The sequence below is a fragment of the Glycine max genome, chromosome 17, assembly GCF_000004515.6.
Source record: "Glycine max cultivar Williams 82 chromosome 17, Glycine_max_v4.0, whole genome shotgun sequence".
Taxonomy (NCBI): domain Eukaryota; kingdom Viridiplantae; phylum Streptophyta; class Magnoliopsida; order Fabales; family Fabaceae; genus Glycine; species Glycine max.
Genome location: NC_038253.2, coordinates 15,175,468 through 15,192,691, shown reverse-complemented (window position 1 = coordinate 15,192,691; position 17,224 = coordinate 15,175,468). Strand labels below are relative to the sequence as shown.

The 17,224-nt window shown below is 31.9% G+C and overlaps 2 protein-coding genes across 4 annotated transcripts; both read right to left on the bottom strand.

Moving 5' to 3' along the window:
* Nucleotides 1–278: 278 nt before the first annotated feature.
* On the bottom strand, nt 279–6,721 carry LOC100782900 (protein MRG1). Of its 3 annotated transcripts, none has more exons than XM_014770162.3 (11): nt 6,395–6,721; nt 5,542–5,595; nt 5,287–5,300; nt 4,740–4,885; nt 3,925–3,960; nt 2,578–2,618; nt 2,202–2,300; nt 1,924–2,003; nt 1,589–1,758; nt 938–1,022; nt 279–559 (listed from the first exon to the last, which is right to left on the bottom strand). In XM_014770162.3, the coding sequence occupies exons 1-11, from the start codon at nt 6,533–6,535 to the stop codon at nt 469–471; spliced, it is 957 nt and encodes a 318-aa protein (XP_014625648.1). In that variant the 5' UTR covers nt 6,536–6,721; the 3' UTR covers nt 279–468. The 3 variants fall into 3 exon arrangements, with proteins under 3 accessions (XP_014625648.1, XP_003550033.1, XP_040866963.1); XM_003549985.5 differs by having other exon boundaries at nt 2,202–2,303; nt 6,395–6,713; XM_041011029.1 differs by lacking the exon at nt 279–559 and adding an exon at nt 644–707 and having other exon boundaries at nt 2,202–2,303; nt 6,395–6,718.
* An 8,108-nt stretch (nt 6,722–14,829) lies between these two features.
* LOC100782360 (uncharacterized) lies at nt 14,830–15,783 on the bottom strand. The gene has a single exon (NM_001252830.2). It carries the CDS (start codon nt 15,683–15,685, stop codon nt 15,287–15,289), a length of 399 nt encoding a protein of 132 aa, NP_001239759.1. The 5' UTR covers nt 15,686–15,783; the 3' UTR covers nt 14,830–15,286.
* Between the last annotated feature and the right edge of the window lie 1,441 nt (nt 15,784–17,224).

Below are 17,224 nucleotides of genomic sequence, written 5' to 3'. Positions count from 1 at the left end.
AACTGTCAAAATAAAATAGTTTTAATTAACAATAAAACAAAATATAAAGGGTTTCTTTTAAAACTAAAGACCCTTATTTTTATTATTTCTTACACAAATTTTTACTAACAAAAAAAGCAAAAAACAATGACATTTTATGTTTGTATGGGAAACATAGTGGTTTTTTTTCCTTTTTTATGTGCAACATGGGTCATGCCAGCTCAACCAACTTTTCTTTCAGGCCACAAACATGCCTTTTTTTGCACATCCCAGACCTGAAGAGGTCACATAATAATATGTACCTGAGCCACCAACCGCTTCCATTGTATAATAGTACTGTGTAAGCTTTAAAAATTAAAGAATGAATTAGTCAATATTCTTACAACAACAATTGAGTTTCTTCCCTGAATTTTTCAAGGGAAAGATGACAGTCTGTCAATAACAATTAAAAATACAACAGGATGAAGACCAGGGATTCTATGTTTCTTCTCATTCATCCTTCCCCTTTCCTTTTCCTTCAGGGACTTTAGGGCCATCATATGCTGAAAGAAAGAAGGTACTTTGATTTTTCTGCAAAAACCTGCAATGAGTTTGTTTATTTATCAAACCATCGTCATCAGCAACAAAACCCTATGAAGAAACCAAACAATTAAATAAACATTACCCTGTTTAGCCTGACAGGAAAAATTATGCACTCCCCAACCAAAAGGAAAATAGATACAAATTACCTGGGTAAAGTACATGTTTTAATTTATTCACTTAATCACCAAAAGGCTACATCGTCGCCCTTGACACATAACAGTATGCGAACAGATATTAAAAATTGGATTTTTTCAGTTTTGTCATTATTTCAGCTGAGAGCTATAGTGCAGTATGTCACTTTGAAAAGTAATGAAATTCCAATAGTAATAGTATCTAATTTCTAAATATAATAAACGAGCTAGGTTTCAGTTTTTACTTGAGAAAGTCAAGTAATTTCTGCTGCAAGCGATTCAATGTTTCCTCCTCAATAGTTACATATGCCAAAAGCTCAGGTAACTTAACTGCAAGCACAAAAAGAAAAACAATACATGACCGTTTTGCAAAACATATTATGAAAATTCAGTCAGATATGTTGATCAAGGGTAACGTTCAAATGCTATACTCATAACAATATAACTATATTCCATCATCCTAATGGCTAGAAATACAAATACAAATAATATATTAGTGGGATTGGAACCCAAAACTAAATTCTCACAACTAGCCAGGAAACATTAAAAGATAAGAGATGTCGAAATTTTACAGGCAAATCAAAAGTTCAGGTAACTTAGTAATCAGCAGAGAATCTATGCTTATTTAGCGGATATCACATTAATGGAATCGGAACTTAAAAATTCATATTCTTACAACTAGCAATGAAACATTAAATGGTAAGAGATGTCAAAATTTCAACTTTCATCAAGCAAAGCTGACAGCTTCCTTTAATTACTAACTCAAAACTACCCTCGAAAGAAACAAGGATGAGAAAAAAATTATATCCCAAGACAGAATGCAAGCAGAGGTGTGAATGCACATAATATCCTCCTTTCATGCACACACTTAGAACCAGCAAAAAGTAAGATCATACCAAAGAGGCGTAATAAATGTTCAGCTCCATATATGGTTGACGGAGACACATTATCCACAATTGAATCATTATATTGCTTGCGTTCTTTTTTGTACAAGAGCATCATAGGCAATGCTTTATCAAAATAACACCTTATTCCTTTCAAAATTTCTCCTATTGAATCAGGTGCCCTGTATCACAGATAATGCACATGCTTTCATAGTTAGTATAAGGTGCCCACAGCTTACATCTAATAGCTGCAACTAAATGTACAAAGATGAATAAATAACAAAAATAAATAGCAAAGTAGAAAAGGAGGAAGGATATAAAATTTTAATTATCAATCTATTTCTTACACGCCATCCTTCTTTGATTTGTATTCAAGGTACTTTGTCATAATTTCATCAACAGTTGGTGAACGGGGAAGTTTTACAAGCTGCAGGCACCCATATCACAACATTAGTCACATTTAATTTCAAGGGAAAGGAAAACATAGTGACTCAAGGGTCTCTCTTTCAGGGGGCTATGGTAACCTTTACGAGAAGCATCCATTAATTCTAACTCTACAAATGTGCATTTTTAGCATATATGAGAGGACAACAACAAAGAGTGAATTTAATAATTTTCCATGTACCTTATCTTGCTGAGTAACAGAGTCCCAATCATCAACAAGTTGTTTCTTTAATGTTGCAGGAATTTGAATCTTGACAAGCTTTTCCACAGTCCCACTGCCCTTCTAATAATTAAAAAACCACACTTAGCAGAATATTTTCAATTAAAAGAGTAGTAGCAAAAATGAGAAATTCCAATCAAATCAAATCTCAAACAAACTCGGAGGTATTTTTTCATTTTTCATTTATAAATAATATTTAATATGCCATTTTGACTTTATCATATGAAATATATAAAATGAAAACAAGGAAGCAAAAGCAATTAATTCATTATATGAAGAGAATTTCGATGCAAATGATAAATCTTTCTGGATTTTAGAATAAAAGAACATGCCAAACCTCGACTCCCGCATCATGCTTTCTTTTCTTCCCTTTCGACACTGCACAGAGATTGATGTGTTAAACTTATTAGTACATACAAATTGTAATATGGCAAGCAAATATAACATTTTAAATAAGAATTTTAAGAGGTCCAACTTGTTAATTACTGCACTTAAATGCAGGGATTAAGGAAAATGAAAAGCATGAGGGTGCTTATTGTGTTGGGCTTTAATATATAAAAAAAAAACATTGGAATAGTGTGGGCCAGGCCTAAAAAAATGAGATGACCAAAAGCCTAATTAGAAATTTCAAAAACAAAATTAAAACAAAAAATAAAGATGTTACATAAAAATGCATATAAAAATGAAAAATAATACAGTTGAGGAAGCCAAACAAATTTTATGAGAGAAGGGACTTGAATAAAATCTGTATAATTATATTCCAAATATTCAATAAATTACAATGTACTTAAATACAGTATGGCTTGATCGGATTTTTTCATTCAGACCTGGCCCAAATTATATTTAGGCTAAAACAGTGATGCCCAAATGGAACTTTTCCGGGCCAGGGTTTGGTCAGGTCTCAAGCCCAATAATAGTGTCTAATGAATGGTAATATTATTTATCAAATGAAAGCAAATATAGTCTCTAATTCTCTATACAAAAGATCTAACTAACAAGGGAGATTGTTATAGTAGGGTTTAAATAGATAAAAACTCAGGTAGATTAGGATGTACATATCTGGCTTCCATTGATAACCTAAATGCATTAAGTATCATTGCAATCACAAATATTGAAGTTGAAGTTGAAGTTATAGTAGAAGCACATTGTAAACAAATAAAATGCACCAATAATTGTGTTAAAAGCAACAAGTAATGATAAGTGATACTTTAGAAAAGGAATAGCATGGGCAAGAAAGAATGAAGCCAAACAATACAAAAGGCTTCCTTAATCTGAAAAATCTGTATACTTAACAAACTGTCATAGTCCCCTCTTATTACATACAAATTATTGGTTGTTATCGTGGATATATATTGTGTGTAAGATTACAATCCTAATTCAAGAATCAGGAAGTATGTAATAAGCAGAAAAGTGAGCAACCTTTTCAGCAGGATATTAAATCTACAAAAAAGAAAAACCTGAAAACTTAAAGCCTCTGTTACCCAAAATGTTCTAAATTTACTTCCTGAAACAATTCTTACATGTGGAATTTATTATCTGAATATTTAAGACAATAGGAACTCAATCCTAGTGATTATGAAGAAAAAGGTTCATATCTGTATCCATATGACTATATCTACATAGATATAGATGTATAAAGATGTATATGCAAAAAGGAAAGTGAAACATAAAATTTAACGAATACCATTATTCTTGACATCCTCTTTATCCATTTTAGCATCTGCAGAATCCAAAGCAAACATAAATTATCAAGTTAACAAAAAGAAATAATCTAAGTTTTCTAAGTCCAACAGTTCCATAAAAAAAGAGCAAAATTAGGATTTGATCCAGCACAACTGTGTATACATTTGGTCAAGTATTTAAAACAGGGGAAAACTGATTTCAATAGCAAAAGGTTGCATATCCTGTAACAATTTCGAAAGGACAATATAAAATGTTTTTGTGCTTATACAGAAGGTCCAGAATTAATTTTGGTCAAAGTTACCACTCACATTTTTTTTCCACAAATAGTGTTGAAGGAAATTAAACATACTTTTGATGTTATTATTATCAAAACATGCTATATTGTTTATAGTCAATACTAGCACTTTGCATCCAAGCACCTGATAAGTATAGATTTTTTTATCTTGTACTCCTTTTCCCTTTGAAGGGTCCAGATATCCTTTTACCAATAAAAACCAACAATGTTCAAAATAGAATATTCACCAAAATTTTCAGAGCTCAGTTGATAAAGGGCCTATGCGAAACTCATTAATCATTTCTAATCACTCATTGAGAACATAAAAGAAGAGCCTTTGGTAATAAATAAAAAATAAAAAATAAAAACAGAGCCTTAAGGTGTCCACATCTGCAAACCAAATACTCTGGAGAGTAATACAAAGAACTGGTGGACTTCAAACCCCCTTTGCCAAGAGATTAGTTATGCACAAACTAGATAAGCAAAAGCTTCAAGAAACTGTCATAATAAATTATCACCGTTTCAAAGAGTGCATGGCTTACCCGTAGAAATTTTGGCCTTTCCTTGAGATGAACGCCCAGACTTAACATTCTTGTCTACATTTTGCTTTTTGTCTAGGGCCTGTTGTTTCAGCACATTCTCTTCAGTATGTTTCATCAAACGTTCCTCACCTACCCATTCATCCCAACTGTTGGAAATATGTTGAACCAATGATAATGATTCTTTGTAACCTTTTGCATCATTGCTTGTAATTATAATCATTTATTGCAAAAATATGAAGATGATTCTCTGTAAAATCTATAGATCAATTATCACAAAGGCCTTGCAAACAAATTGTTAAACAAGTTCCAACCATGCACCACTTTCATTGTCATTTAAAATTAGAGTTTCAATTTGGAAAATCTGCAAGTATTAACTCTGTTTTTTACTTGTGGCTTTTTTTTAGCAATTTTGAATCACACCATGTATACAAGAACAAATATAATATTCCAGAACACATTGTAAACTGAAAGATTGAAGCATCCTCTCATTGAGACGTTGTCATTTCCTGTTAGTTGAAACGAAACAAACAAAAGATAAGAAACTCACTTTTTACTCCAGCCCTGCAAAACAGCAAATGAAACAACCAAAGTCAATAGCATCTCCTGTAATCACTTGAAAGTTTCAAATATTTAACATTTCAAGTCACTCAATTTCGAATCTTTCAAACTAAAACATTAATTTAATTTGAAAAGTTAAATCAAGGAACACTCCAGAGATGAGGTAACCAATAGAAATGACTAAGTCCTTATAGAATGCAGTAAATTAGGCCAACTGCAAAAGTAACATTATGGTTGAACTTACAAGGTAGTGAACAAAGTATTTCCATTCACTCTTTCTGATCTCAGTCTTTTGCACCTGACAATCAAAGCATGCAGTAAATTAGATCAGAAGTATAAAAAGACAACGGAAAAGAGCAGTATAAGACGCACTCTGTCTACAGTAAATTAGATCACAACTACAAAATTACAAGGGGAAAAAACAGTATAAAACGCACTCTGCCTGCAGTAAATTAGATCACAACTACGAGAAGACAAGGGAAAAGAACAGTATAAAACGCACTCTGTCTAGAGAGTGGTTAATTATTATTTACTACGAAGCCCTACATTAGACAGACAAACGTAGTAGAAAAAAGACTAGTTGAAATAACCCTAAAAAATAATCTCAATTTCATAATGATAAGAAAAGTGGATATGAAAATCCCAGGAAGAACACGAAAGCAATCACACGTTAGAAAAATTACATGCCTTGCGATATAGATTAAAATCACCAAAAAAAAAATTACAGATTAAATTGGACAAGAGAAAATAGGGTAAATGATGAGAAACCGTAAAAGACCTTTCATAGTTTCTCCGTAACAAGGAAAAAGTGCTGTTAAGTCACAATTCAGTCAAAGCAAGGAAAATTCGCTAATTCGCTATTTCTTTTTCACAAACTAAAAACAAACGAGAACACGAAAAACACAAGCCAAATAAATCCCTAACACAGAAAACTGTGCGGAACGGTTACTGAGCAGTTAGCAACTGTAAAGATTTCGTTAACGGTAGCTATAAAATTCCAAACGAAAAGAACAAGTGGAACCGGCAAATCAAGAGGAAAAAAAGAAGTTGAAAGAGAAAATTGAAAGAGAACGGAAGGAGAGAGAAGTGAAAGATGCCTTTGCTTCGTAGATGCGAGGGCCGTGGTAGGCGAGGACTTTCTCGCCCTCGGAGTAGACGCCGGAATTGGAGGGCGGAATGTCGCCGGCGGAAGCGTCGGCGGAGGTGGCGGAGTCGTTGTCCTTGGATGAGTTTCCCATGGGTGGGAGTGAGAGCGAGCGAAAATGGAACTGGGCGGGAACCAAGAAAATGACGCGCTGTGTGTGTTTGGGAAGAAAGTGAAGTTAGTGAGAGTTTGAACCGTTTTTTGGATTTTTCAGTTTTCGATGTTCGTCATTTTGTATATATATATATATAATAGTGCATAACAGCATAAGACACACGGTTAGGGAGGCATTTGAATCTGCACCCCCTAAACCCCTAATTTGTATCCTAAATCTCCCAATGCATTTTGGAATATTTATCTTAGTCTAAAATGTAAAATTGCATTTAGAAATAGATTTTCCGAACTACAATAAGATGCACTGAATTCAATAGGAAGAGTACACGAAATAAATGCAGGTTAGAGACCGTGGGGTAATTTGTTTTAAATTTACCCATTTCCCGACCCTCACTATATAAAACTAATTGGATTGGCTCATCCACGTATATGTGGTCAAAAATCAAATTCATTATTAAGAAAAACTATTTAATTGCATCTTTTGTCTTTTATTTTGCACATTTTGTTCTTAAAGTCTTTTTTCGTGAATTTTATTTCTAAAATAAATTTTGTAAATCTTGTTGATTCGTTGGTTGATCATCTATTCTTATCAGTCAAATCCAATCTAACGAAGATCTAATCATATACGCGTTGGATAATAAATTATTTTTTAAATCCGATTTAATTCTGTAATTAAATTTATTATTATATAAATTAACTATTAAATGCAAAAATACATTATTTTTAATTCACGTAGTTTATTAAATTATTAAATCAATCACCCATAAATTTTTCTTTTTTAAGTTATTGTTTTTATCTCTATCTTGATGTTGCTTATGTTTTCTCATGTTAATACAATACTTATTTTTATCTAAAATAAAATATTATATTAGCATTAAAATCATTAATCATATTTATTAAATATTATCACAATTTAATTTATTTTGAGTGCATGTAATCATCTACAAACCTTAAAGCAAAAATAATTTATTATTCTAAAAAAATATTTTTTAGAAAAAAAATCAAATATTGAAACCCGATTAACTCAACTTGACTTAACTTACTTATGATCAAGTTGAATTAAGGTGGATATGTAAAAAATAAAAAAATAAAAATAAAATAAAAAAATAGGTAAATTCAATTTAATCCAACCTATAAAATTTTGATCAAATTAAATAATAAGTTTAGATAAGTCTAATCAAACATGATCCATAAACACTCGTATCATATGCCATATGAGGATCATAAATTTTATATTAGTATAGATAAAAGGAGGAAAAAAGTATAAAATTAAAAAAATAATTTAAGGATCATAATTTATATTTTAAATTATTCAATGCATAAAAATTTACGTACCCAAAAAAGTAAGACCGAACCATGTTTATGGAGTCCCACTCAAATCAAGGTGCCAAAACTTATATTAATAAATATATATTCATTAGAAGTTTAGAACTATGGGATAAACTTTTGATGCGAAAAAAGTAAAGAGGTGAAATGATTTATTTATAAATTAAAATTGACTTATCTATTTATTTTTTTATAGATCTTTTAACCAACTTTTTAAAAGTTAAAATACGTAACATAATTTCAATGTTTTAAATAAATTTGGTTAATCTTATTTTTATATTTCTTCTCCTTACGGAGTTATGTTTCTAGCGTGTTTTATAGGGATGGCTTATGTTTTTATACTGTTGCCTTTTGTATAAGGGTTGGGGGTACCCTGCTACCCTCTTTAATATTATTATGTGTAAGCAACAAAAAACAAAATGATCATGTATAAATAAAATGCTTAAAGCGGAAGCATTAACAAATTGAAAAAGAACTTTCAGCTATTCTAATTGCAAATGATTCACATCCTTCCAAGTAAATCCATTATGTCATATACTCAACTAGTATTAGGCCTCATGAGCTTTCTCATATTCACCAGCTTACTAGATTTAGTTTGGGTGACTTTTCTTTTAGATATTTGGGTGTTCCCCTTTTATCATTTAGATTAAATATATGTCATCATGCTCCCTTGCTTTTCAAGATTACTGGCCTGATTCAGGGATGGAGTAAGAAGTTTTTATCTTATGTAGATAAGTTAGAGTTGATCAGAACAGTTATTCAAGGGATTGTGAATTTCTGGATGGAGATTTTTCCTTTGCCACAACCTGTTCTGGACCGGATCAACGCTTCGTGTCATAATTTTCTATGGGGCAAAGCGGATATTGGCAAAAACAAACCCTTGGTTGCTTGGTCAGTAGTTTGTTCTCCGAAAAAAAAGGGGTTTAGGACTTTTTAATCTCAAGGACTGGAATCTTGCGCTTCTTTCCCGTATCCTTTGGGACTTTCATTGTAAGAAATATTCTTTATGGGTTCGGTGGGTTCACCATTACTATTTCAGAGGGAGCGATGTGTGGAATTACAATACTTCTTCATCAGATTCAGTTTTGATAAAGAAAATCATTCAAATAAGGGACTTTATTATCTCCAAAGAGCTAAGTATGGAAGAGGTCAAAAAGAGGATTCAATCTTGGAGCACCAATGAACAATTGCTTGTTGGCAAAGTCTATGAATACATTAGAGGTGTCAAGCCTACTATTAGTTGGTGTTCTGTTATATGGAACCCAGCAATCCCTCTAAGATGTCTTTCATTCTGTGGCTTGCTAAAAGGAACCGGTTGCTTACTCTTGACAAAGTTGCTTTTTTGAACAAAGGTTCCCTCTACCCTTTATGTTCAAATGAGGCTGAGTCAAATGCTCATTTGTTCTTTTCTTGCAGGAAATCTTTCCAAGTTTGGGCTCACATTCGTGATTTGGCTCCTTTTCGCAGACGTTTCACTTCTTTACAGCGCATTACTGACTCTTTAATTAGGGGCAGATCCACATCAGGTGTTCAAGGAAAATTACGTTGTCTGGCTATAGCAATTACAGTCTACTGCATCTGGCTATCTAGGAACAAGCTGATTTTTGAAGATTATCAATTTTTTGTAATAGAGGTTATTAGCAAGATTAAGTTTCTTATGTATAGACAAGCGCACCTGTTGCATTTGTTTTAGCATCTTGATATAGGTCTTCTTGTATTGGGGAGACTTTTGATTTTACCTAGCTGCGGGGTATGCCCCGTTTATTGTTGTATCATTTTGGGTTTAATATAATTTACATTTTTCCCAAAAAAAAAAAATTCATTCTGCCTCAATTCTAAACCTTTATTCTTTTAATGTCATAGTGTTTGTTCTGAAAGAAGGAGTAAGGTTAGTGGCCCAATACAAATAGTAGCACGTCTTACATAGAGAGAGTTCTACTCTTTATTGAGTTCAAATGTGGAAATATTAGTGACCCAAATAATCTCATTTTGAACATTATTGATAATGGGTTTGAATCTAGGCAGAAAACAGATCATGTATGATAACAACCTTTCATATAGTTATTTCCACTTACTTGAACAAAAAATAGAGTATGCGTTCGTTCCACAAATATCGGAAACAACCAACATTTTTTCACTTGGTTCATTTACCCCATTATCTATCATAACAAGAAAACAAATATATGAATAGATCATCTTAATTAATAGGTGAGTATTATCTCCCATGTATCACAATATATTAAGTCTTTTAACACTAGCTCTTAACTAAATCAATAAACCACATGTTTATTCTAGGTCCAAACTAAATGATATTTCTCAAAAATAAATTAGAAAACATTAAACTAAATAAAAGTTTCATCAAAATAATAAATGTACGTACAATGAATATCACATCATGGAACCGAGTCTCATTCGTACTACATGATCCTTAAAAGTCTTTGGTGGCATGTCTTTAGTTAAAGGATCAATAATCATCAACTCAATGCTAACATGTTCAATGATCAGTTTCTTTTCTTTAAAACATTCTCTTATGGCTAAATATTTAATGTCAATGTGCTTACTTTGACTTGCACTCTTGTTCTTCTTAACCATAAATACCACATCAGAGTTGTCATAATACAACTTTAATGGCCTAGAAATAAATTCTAAAACTCGAAGCCCAGATATAAAACTCTTCCGTACACCATGAAATGTAGCCTCAAAACAAGAAACCAACTGAGTCTCCATAGTGGAAGTAGTAGTCAAAGTATGCTTTGCGCTTCTCCAAGATACAACTCCACCAGCTAAAAAAAACATAACTAGAAGTGGATCTCTTGGTATCAATGCAACTAACATAATCTAAATCAGGGTAGTCAATCGCCTCCAAATCATCAGTTCAATTGTACATGAGCATGGAGTCCTTTGTTCCTTAAAGATATTTCATTACCTTTTTTGCAGCTCTCTAATGATCAACACCTAGATTACTCTCATGTCTTCCCAAAACTCCAACAGCAAATGAAATGTCAACTCTGGTGCAAACCTAAGCATATATAAGGCCCCTAACAACTAAAACATATGGAATATTTTTCATGTGTTCCCACTCAAGATCATTCTTCAGGCAGTGACTCAATTCAAGTTTATCATCCTTCATAATGGGAGCTGCACTTGGAGAACAATTTCCATGTTAAACCTCTCTAAAACTTTGTTGATATAGATCTCATGAGACAAACCCAAAATGCCTCAAGATCTTTCTCTATGGATCTTAATGCCTATGACATAATATGTCTCTCCCATATCCTTCATATCAAAGTTCTTTGAGATAAACTATTTCACCTCATATAGCATACCCTGATCATTAGCCACTAGCAAAATATCATCTACGTATAAAATAAGAAAACAAATCTTACTCCCACTGGCCTTCTAGTATATACAATTATGTAAATCATGCAAGTTTTGATGATACCAAAAAGAATTTGCTTAATAATGATTGTCATCATAAAAAAGGGATAGAATGTGAATCATGCAGGTTTTGATGATGCCAGAAAAAATTTATTTGATAATGGTTGTCATCATCAAAAAATTAGAGAATGTAAATGTATGAATACAGGTTTTGATGATGCCAAAGTATAAATCAAATAAGATTGTTTCAAGAAACATTCAAGGATAAGCAAAGAGAGATTGCTTCAAGATTAATTCAAGGTCAAGCAAACAAGATCAAGAAAAAGATAAGGTCTTAGTTTATTTATTAAAAGAATCTCATTGGTTGATAAGTTTTGGCCTCAACAAATTATTTTCAAACAGCTCAAAGGTGCTGGTAATCGATTACCAGGCATTGTAATCGATTACCAGAGACAATTTGCAAATGGGTTTTTCAAAAAGGGTTTTGAAATTTGAATTTTGAATCTTGTAATCGATTACCAGATGTTTGTAATCAATTACTAGTAACGACACTTCAGAAAACACTTTGAAAAGTCATGACCTTTCAAAATATAACTGTGTAATCGATTACCAAAAAACGCAATGCATTATACTCCACTAAAAATGTTTTTATTATATTATTTCATTTCCTTAAATATTAAATTAGTGGTAGATTGTTGAAAAAATATTTTCTTATAATTTGAAATTTAAAATTAAATTAGTGGTAGATTGTTGAAAAATATTTTCATTTTCTTATATTTTCTTTATCAATTATGTTTTTTAAAGATAAAATGCTTTTAGAATTAGTTTCCATGAAAAACTAAAAGCATCCCACTACTTCCATTCTTGTGTTATGAAACTATCTTTTATTTGGTCAAATTCCTTTGTGAATGTTACAAGTCTTTAAAATTAGGAAGTTTGTTGTTTGGTTTTTATTTTCTATTTTTAACGTTATTGTTGCAAGTATTTTGTTGCTACATGTAGGTGACTGGTTGACTCTATATATGTAGCTCCTTGCTAAAAAAATAAATAAATCAACATGTGAAAATACAACACACAAAGCATTAAAATGAACACTTGGGTGAAGCTTTATAGTCTGCATGTCATATTCTTAATAGAGTACCTTATAAAAAAAATTGAAAAAAAACCTTATAAGCTACGGAAAAAAAGAGAATCAAATCTGAAATATCTTAAAGTGTGAGGATGTCTAGTAAAGGTTAACATCATTATTAATAAGAAAAGACAAATTGGACCAAAAACACTTGATTGTTTGTTGGATATTCTTTGCATAATTCTACTTATAGATTCTTGGGTGTTAATTTAGAAGTGTCTGAAATTTCTAATGATACTATTATGAAATCTAGAGATGTCACTTTCTTTAAAAATGTTTTTCCTTTGAAAAATAAATGTCTAAATCTATTTGTGATACTTCTTGTTCTAATTTATCATCTTATAGTAATGTTAATAAGGACATTGTTTTTGAACCTAAGAGAAATAAAAGATCTAAAAAGGTTAATGATTTTGGTTCTGAATTTTGCTCTTTTTTACTTGAAGATGATCCTAAAACTTATGGTGAGGCCAAGAGGTCTATTGATGCACCTTTTTAGAAAAAAAAATTATTAATGATGAAATGAGTTCTCTTAAAACTAATAAAAATTGGATTTTTGATTCTGATGAAACAAAATTGACAAGTGGTTATGTCTTTACTTTACCTGGTGGTGCAGTATCATGGAAATCTGCTAAACAAACTATTATTTCACGTTCTACCATGGAAGCAGAAATTATTGCTTTAGATACTGCTACTAGTGAGGCCGAGTTTCTTAAAAATTTGTTATGTGATTTGTCATTATTGAATAAGCCTATGCCTCCTATTTTAATGCATTGTGATAGTGAAGTTGATATATCTAAAGTTACTAGAAAAAAATTTAATGAAAAAAGAAGACACTTAAGAGTGAGACATAAGTCTATCATAAATTTGATTTCTCATGGTGTCATTTCTCTTGACTTTGTTAGGTCAAAAAATAATATTGTGGATCTGCTTACAAAAGGATTGGCACGTCAACAAGTACTTGAGTCGTTGAGGGAAATGAGACTAGAGCTCATTATTTAGTTACAACAATGGACGCCCGTCTCTGTGTAATTGGTGATCTCATGAATGGAGTTCGACAGGTAACAACGAAATTGCTTGTTGACTAAAGTACACCAAAATAAAATTTTACGAAGTTGTTCCGTTTCTCATTCCTATGACAAAGTGTATTATAAATTGTGACAATATTATGATTGAGGTATTTATATATGTGTATTTTTGGGGGGGGGGGGGGGGGAATACCTCTTAATGAATCCGATGACAATTATTGTAGGGGTGGGGGTCACAAACCACTCTTTGAGGATTCACCCAGTGAGTGTCGTGGTGGGACTGTCATTGTGAGATATGGGCTAATCTCTAAGTGACACTCACGATATAAGATACATGCACAAGGCCGTGTAACGCGTTACCATTGATTAGAATCTAAATGAACATCAATATTGTAGGGATTGTGTACTAAAGTCTGGTTAAAGAAAGTGTAGTTCAAGACAATTAAATCAATACATTTTAAGTTCATAAACACTAGATATAAGGCTCAAAACCCGGAAGGTTCCTTATACCAAAATATAATATCCCATGCTCTTTCTTTTACGTTTCTATACAAATTATTATTATTTTAAAAAAAATTAAAAATTTAAATTATGTGGGGAAATGTTAGTAGATAATTGTTTTATAATTTAAAATTTATAAAAATATGTTACTCATACTAATTCTGTTTTTATAAAATAAACTATTTGTTTTAGGGTCTGTTACGTAAAATTAGAATGTCTATCTTTCCTAAGATTTTGCTTTAATGGGTCAATACAATTTGTTACGTTTGTCTTGATATCGGTAAGTTGTTATGTTTGTTTTGATAAATGATCAGATTTTTGTTGTTGCATAAAGGAGTTTGTGCCCATATATATCTTTTTCCTCCTCTCTAAAAAACACAAGAAAAAAAATAATTTTGATTTCTTTCTTTCTAAATTTTTCTCTTCATTCTCTTATAAAATCTTATTTTTGAAAGCAAAGACATTGATGTTCAAAAGGTTCGAGGATTCTTTCGCTACACACAATCGAAACCAACGGGTTATCGTATCTTGAAAGATGAGTGTAATTAGATTTTCTTACCCGTGAGGCGTTTTCTCTCTTGAATTATTTCCTTTATGCTTATTGTATAATATAATATATTGTTGATTCATGTTGAAGTTATTTTCCTACTGTTGTTTAGTTTAAAACTTTATATTTTCTTTTCATTTATTTATTTTATTTTATTTTAATTTCCTAACAAAACAACCAGCATTATGATCTCTTTCAGCTGTTAAAAAAAATGTTTCTAGCGTGTTTGGTTTCACTCTATTATGCTTTGAGTGTCAATAGTTTTCACGTGGACTTTTGTTTGAAAATCCAAACACATTGCATCAGGACCTATATACCAGTCATTACGGTTACAAGCAAAATGATTGGTCAACTTGAATACAATAAATACTCATACTCGTGAATTGCATTATTCTGTCCTTTACCATTCACACTATCTCAAAAAAAGACAAACTATCTGAATCTGAACTATAGTACATCAATAGGAGTAGTATTACAGCATGAACTGGGAGTCACACAGAAAAAAAAAAAAAAAGAAGAAGAAGAAAAAAGTATTACGGCATGAACAATAAAGATAAATAAAAAAATGTAGACAGGAATTAAAGAAATGAAGGAATCAAATCAATTAACCTGAAACTTATTTTCCAACTATAGTATTTTTTTTTCTTGTGAATTATTGCCAAGAATAAGGGAACAAAATGAGATGCAAGTGTGCTTGGGTTACCGTTCAATTCAAAGTAACCCATGTTTTTATGGATTCACCAAGTGTTGTTACTTCTCCGTTCTGTGCATTGGAATGCGCAAACAAACATTTAGTGCCTCTCAAACAATAATTCAAATACACACTTAGTGTCCTTGGCCAGGGCTTGGACCTGAGTCCTTCATCTCACCAAGGGTCTCACTGTTGGTAAATTTGTGACCCTCTCCTCCGGGGCTAGGACCCGAATTCTTGATTCCACCAAGGGTCTGGCTGTTAGTAAATTGGTGACCTGGCCCCCCGGAACTAGGACCAGAGTCCTTAATCCCACCAAGGGTTTCACTATTGGTGAACTTGTGACCCACACCTGGACTTGGCCCAGAATCCTTCATTGCTCCAAGAGATAACCAATCAAAGAAATCCACCACTTCCCCTCCAGTGACTGATTTTTCCGTCTCAATGATACTCAATGGACGGGCTTCTGAGCCCATGAAAAAAACAAAGTTCACCAATAACATGAGAACTAGTAAGGCCTGAGTTTTCATCATTTTAATGTTAAAAAGGGAAAGTGAATTGTGGTGTCTTTGGTTTGGGAATTTGAGAGACAAAGAGAGAGAAAGAGAAGGAGGGATTTTAATTTGTGTTTGATGTTTGTGAAGCATGGACACCTTTTTATAGCGAGGGAAGTTGTCGACTAAAATGAATTTAGCATGCACATTCAAATGTGGAATATGACCAAAAAATTGTGTGTATATTTTTTTCTATTGGATTCAAACTTCAAACACGATGAGTATATGTTTTTTTCTCGCGGAGGAAGCAGCTTAGGAGGTTCCGAAAGATAATAGTCAATTTGGATTTTAGATTTAGAGAAAGGTTTGCATCACAATATTCTTATTCAAGAAAAAGAGCAAGAACGACTTAGAAAATGAAAGAAATTACGGGTCCAAGTTGTGTAAGTTGGTAAATAAAACTCTTTTCCTTGGTGCCCACTGCTTTGGATTTGTTGGGACTTGGGAAGTTAGTATATGCTGCTTCAAGTCGAAGACCAAGACTATATAGTAACGTAATACTTGAAATTCAAAGACCCAAACGAAATTAGCACGTTGGAATTTGGATTATATATGGGTGTGTTAACATTAACTCACTGATTTTTTTTTAAATATGCTAACAAATTAATTATAACTGCAACTAATCTTAAAATATACATACTCCTTTTAAATAATAAGTGAGTATACATGTATAAATACTTATAAAATTTATTGATATACATCCATTTCTTTCAGAGAAGAAACATAACAAAGTATAACTACAATTGATCTTAAAATACATATGGGTATGGGTGTAAGTTGTTAATGTACTTCTTAAAAGAACCAAGTAGATGTAGGTTGGTATATCCCATACAACAATAAATTTAAACTGTACATTAATAAAAAAATATTTTTTTAATAAAGTTGAATTCATGGAAAGTTTTAATGTCTAAGATGTAGCTTCTGTCATGATTTGAAAGAACAAAGAAAATTCAATTTGAGTCTGCTAAATAATTGAGTGTAAATGTGTAACATAAGAAAATGAAAATATATGCGGAAGAAAAGAGGGGAGAGGGCTGCGTTCACAGATGTTGCAATGACCAGTCAAGGAATCGTCTGTACTCTATTAAAGGCAAATCCACGTCACAACAAACACGTCACTGGGAGTCGCTGTTGACACTAACATAATTGCTAATGACACTACTCTCGTAATTGCCTTTTGGTTGTATCACAAAATTATCCTTTTAATGGAAACACATGGGGAACGTGTTTTTGTAAATGGGAGGTAAAAAAATAAAATACAATATAAATATGATTTGGTTGTACAAGTGTGTAACATAATTATGTTTTAGTTGTATTTTTTCCCACCCATATAGGCAACAAAATCATACTTCCATTCTTGAGTTGGAAAAAAAAAAAGAACTGAAATACGATTTTATTGTATAGTCTAGGCAAAAATATCAATTGGGATCCCTTTTACAAATTATTTATCTAAATGGATCTGTTCTAAAATTATTTACTTTGTGGGTCTGTTTTTTTTATTACAATACGCTTCTCCGT

Excerpts from the sequence above, each read along its gene's own strand:
- LOC100782900 (XM_003549985.5), bottom strand. The coding sequence starts at position 6,535 with ATGGGAAACTCATCCAAGGACAACGACTCCGCCACCTCCGCCGACGCT. Across the intron at positions 3,961-4,739 it reads AAAGGCCAAAATTTCTACGG|ATGCTAAAATGGATAAAGAG; the intron begins GTAAGCCATGCA and ends TGGATTCTGCAG. Across the intron at positions 2,619-3,924 it reads AGAGGATGTCAAGAATAATG|TGTCGAAAGGGAAGAAAAGA; the intron begins GTATTCGTTAAA and ends ATCTCTGTGCAG.
- LOC100782360 (NM_001252830.2), bottom strand. The coding sequence starts at position 15,685 with ATGATGAAAACTCAGGCCTTACTAGTTCTCATGTTATTGGTGAACTTT.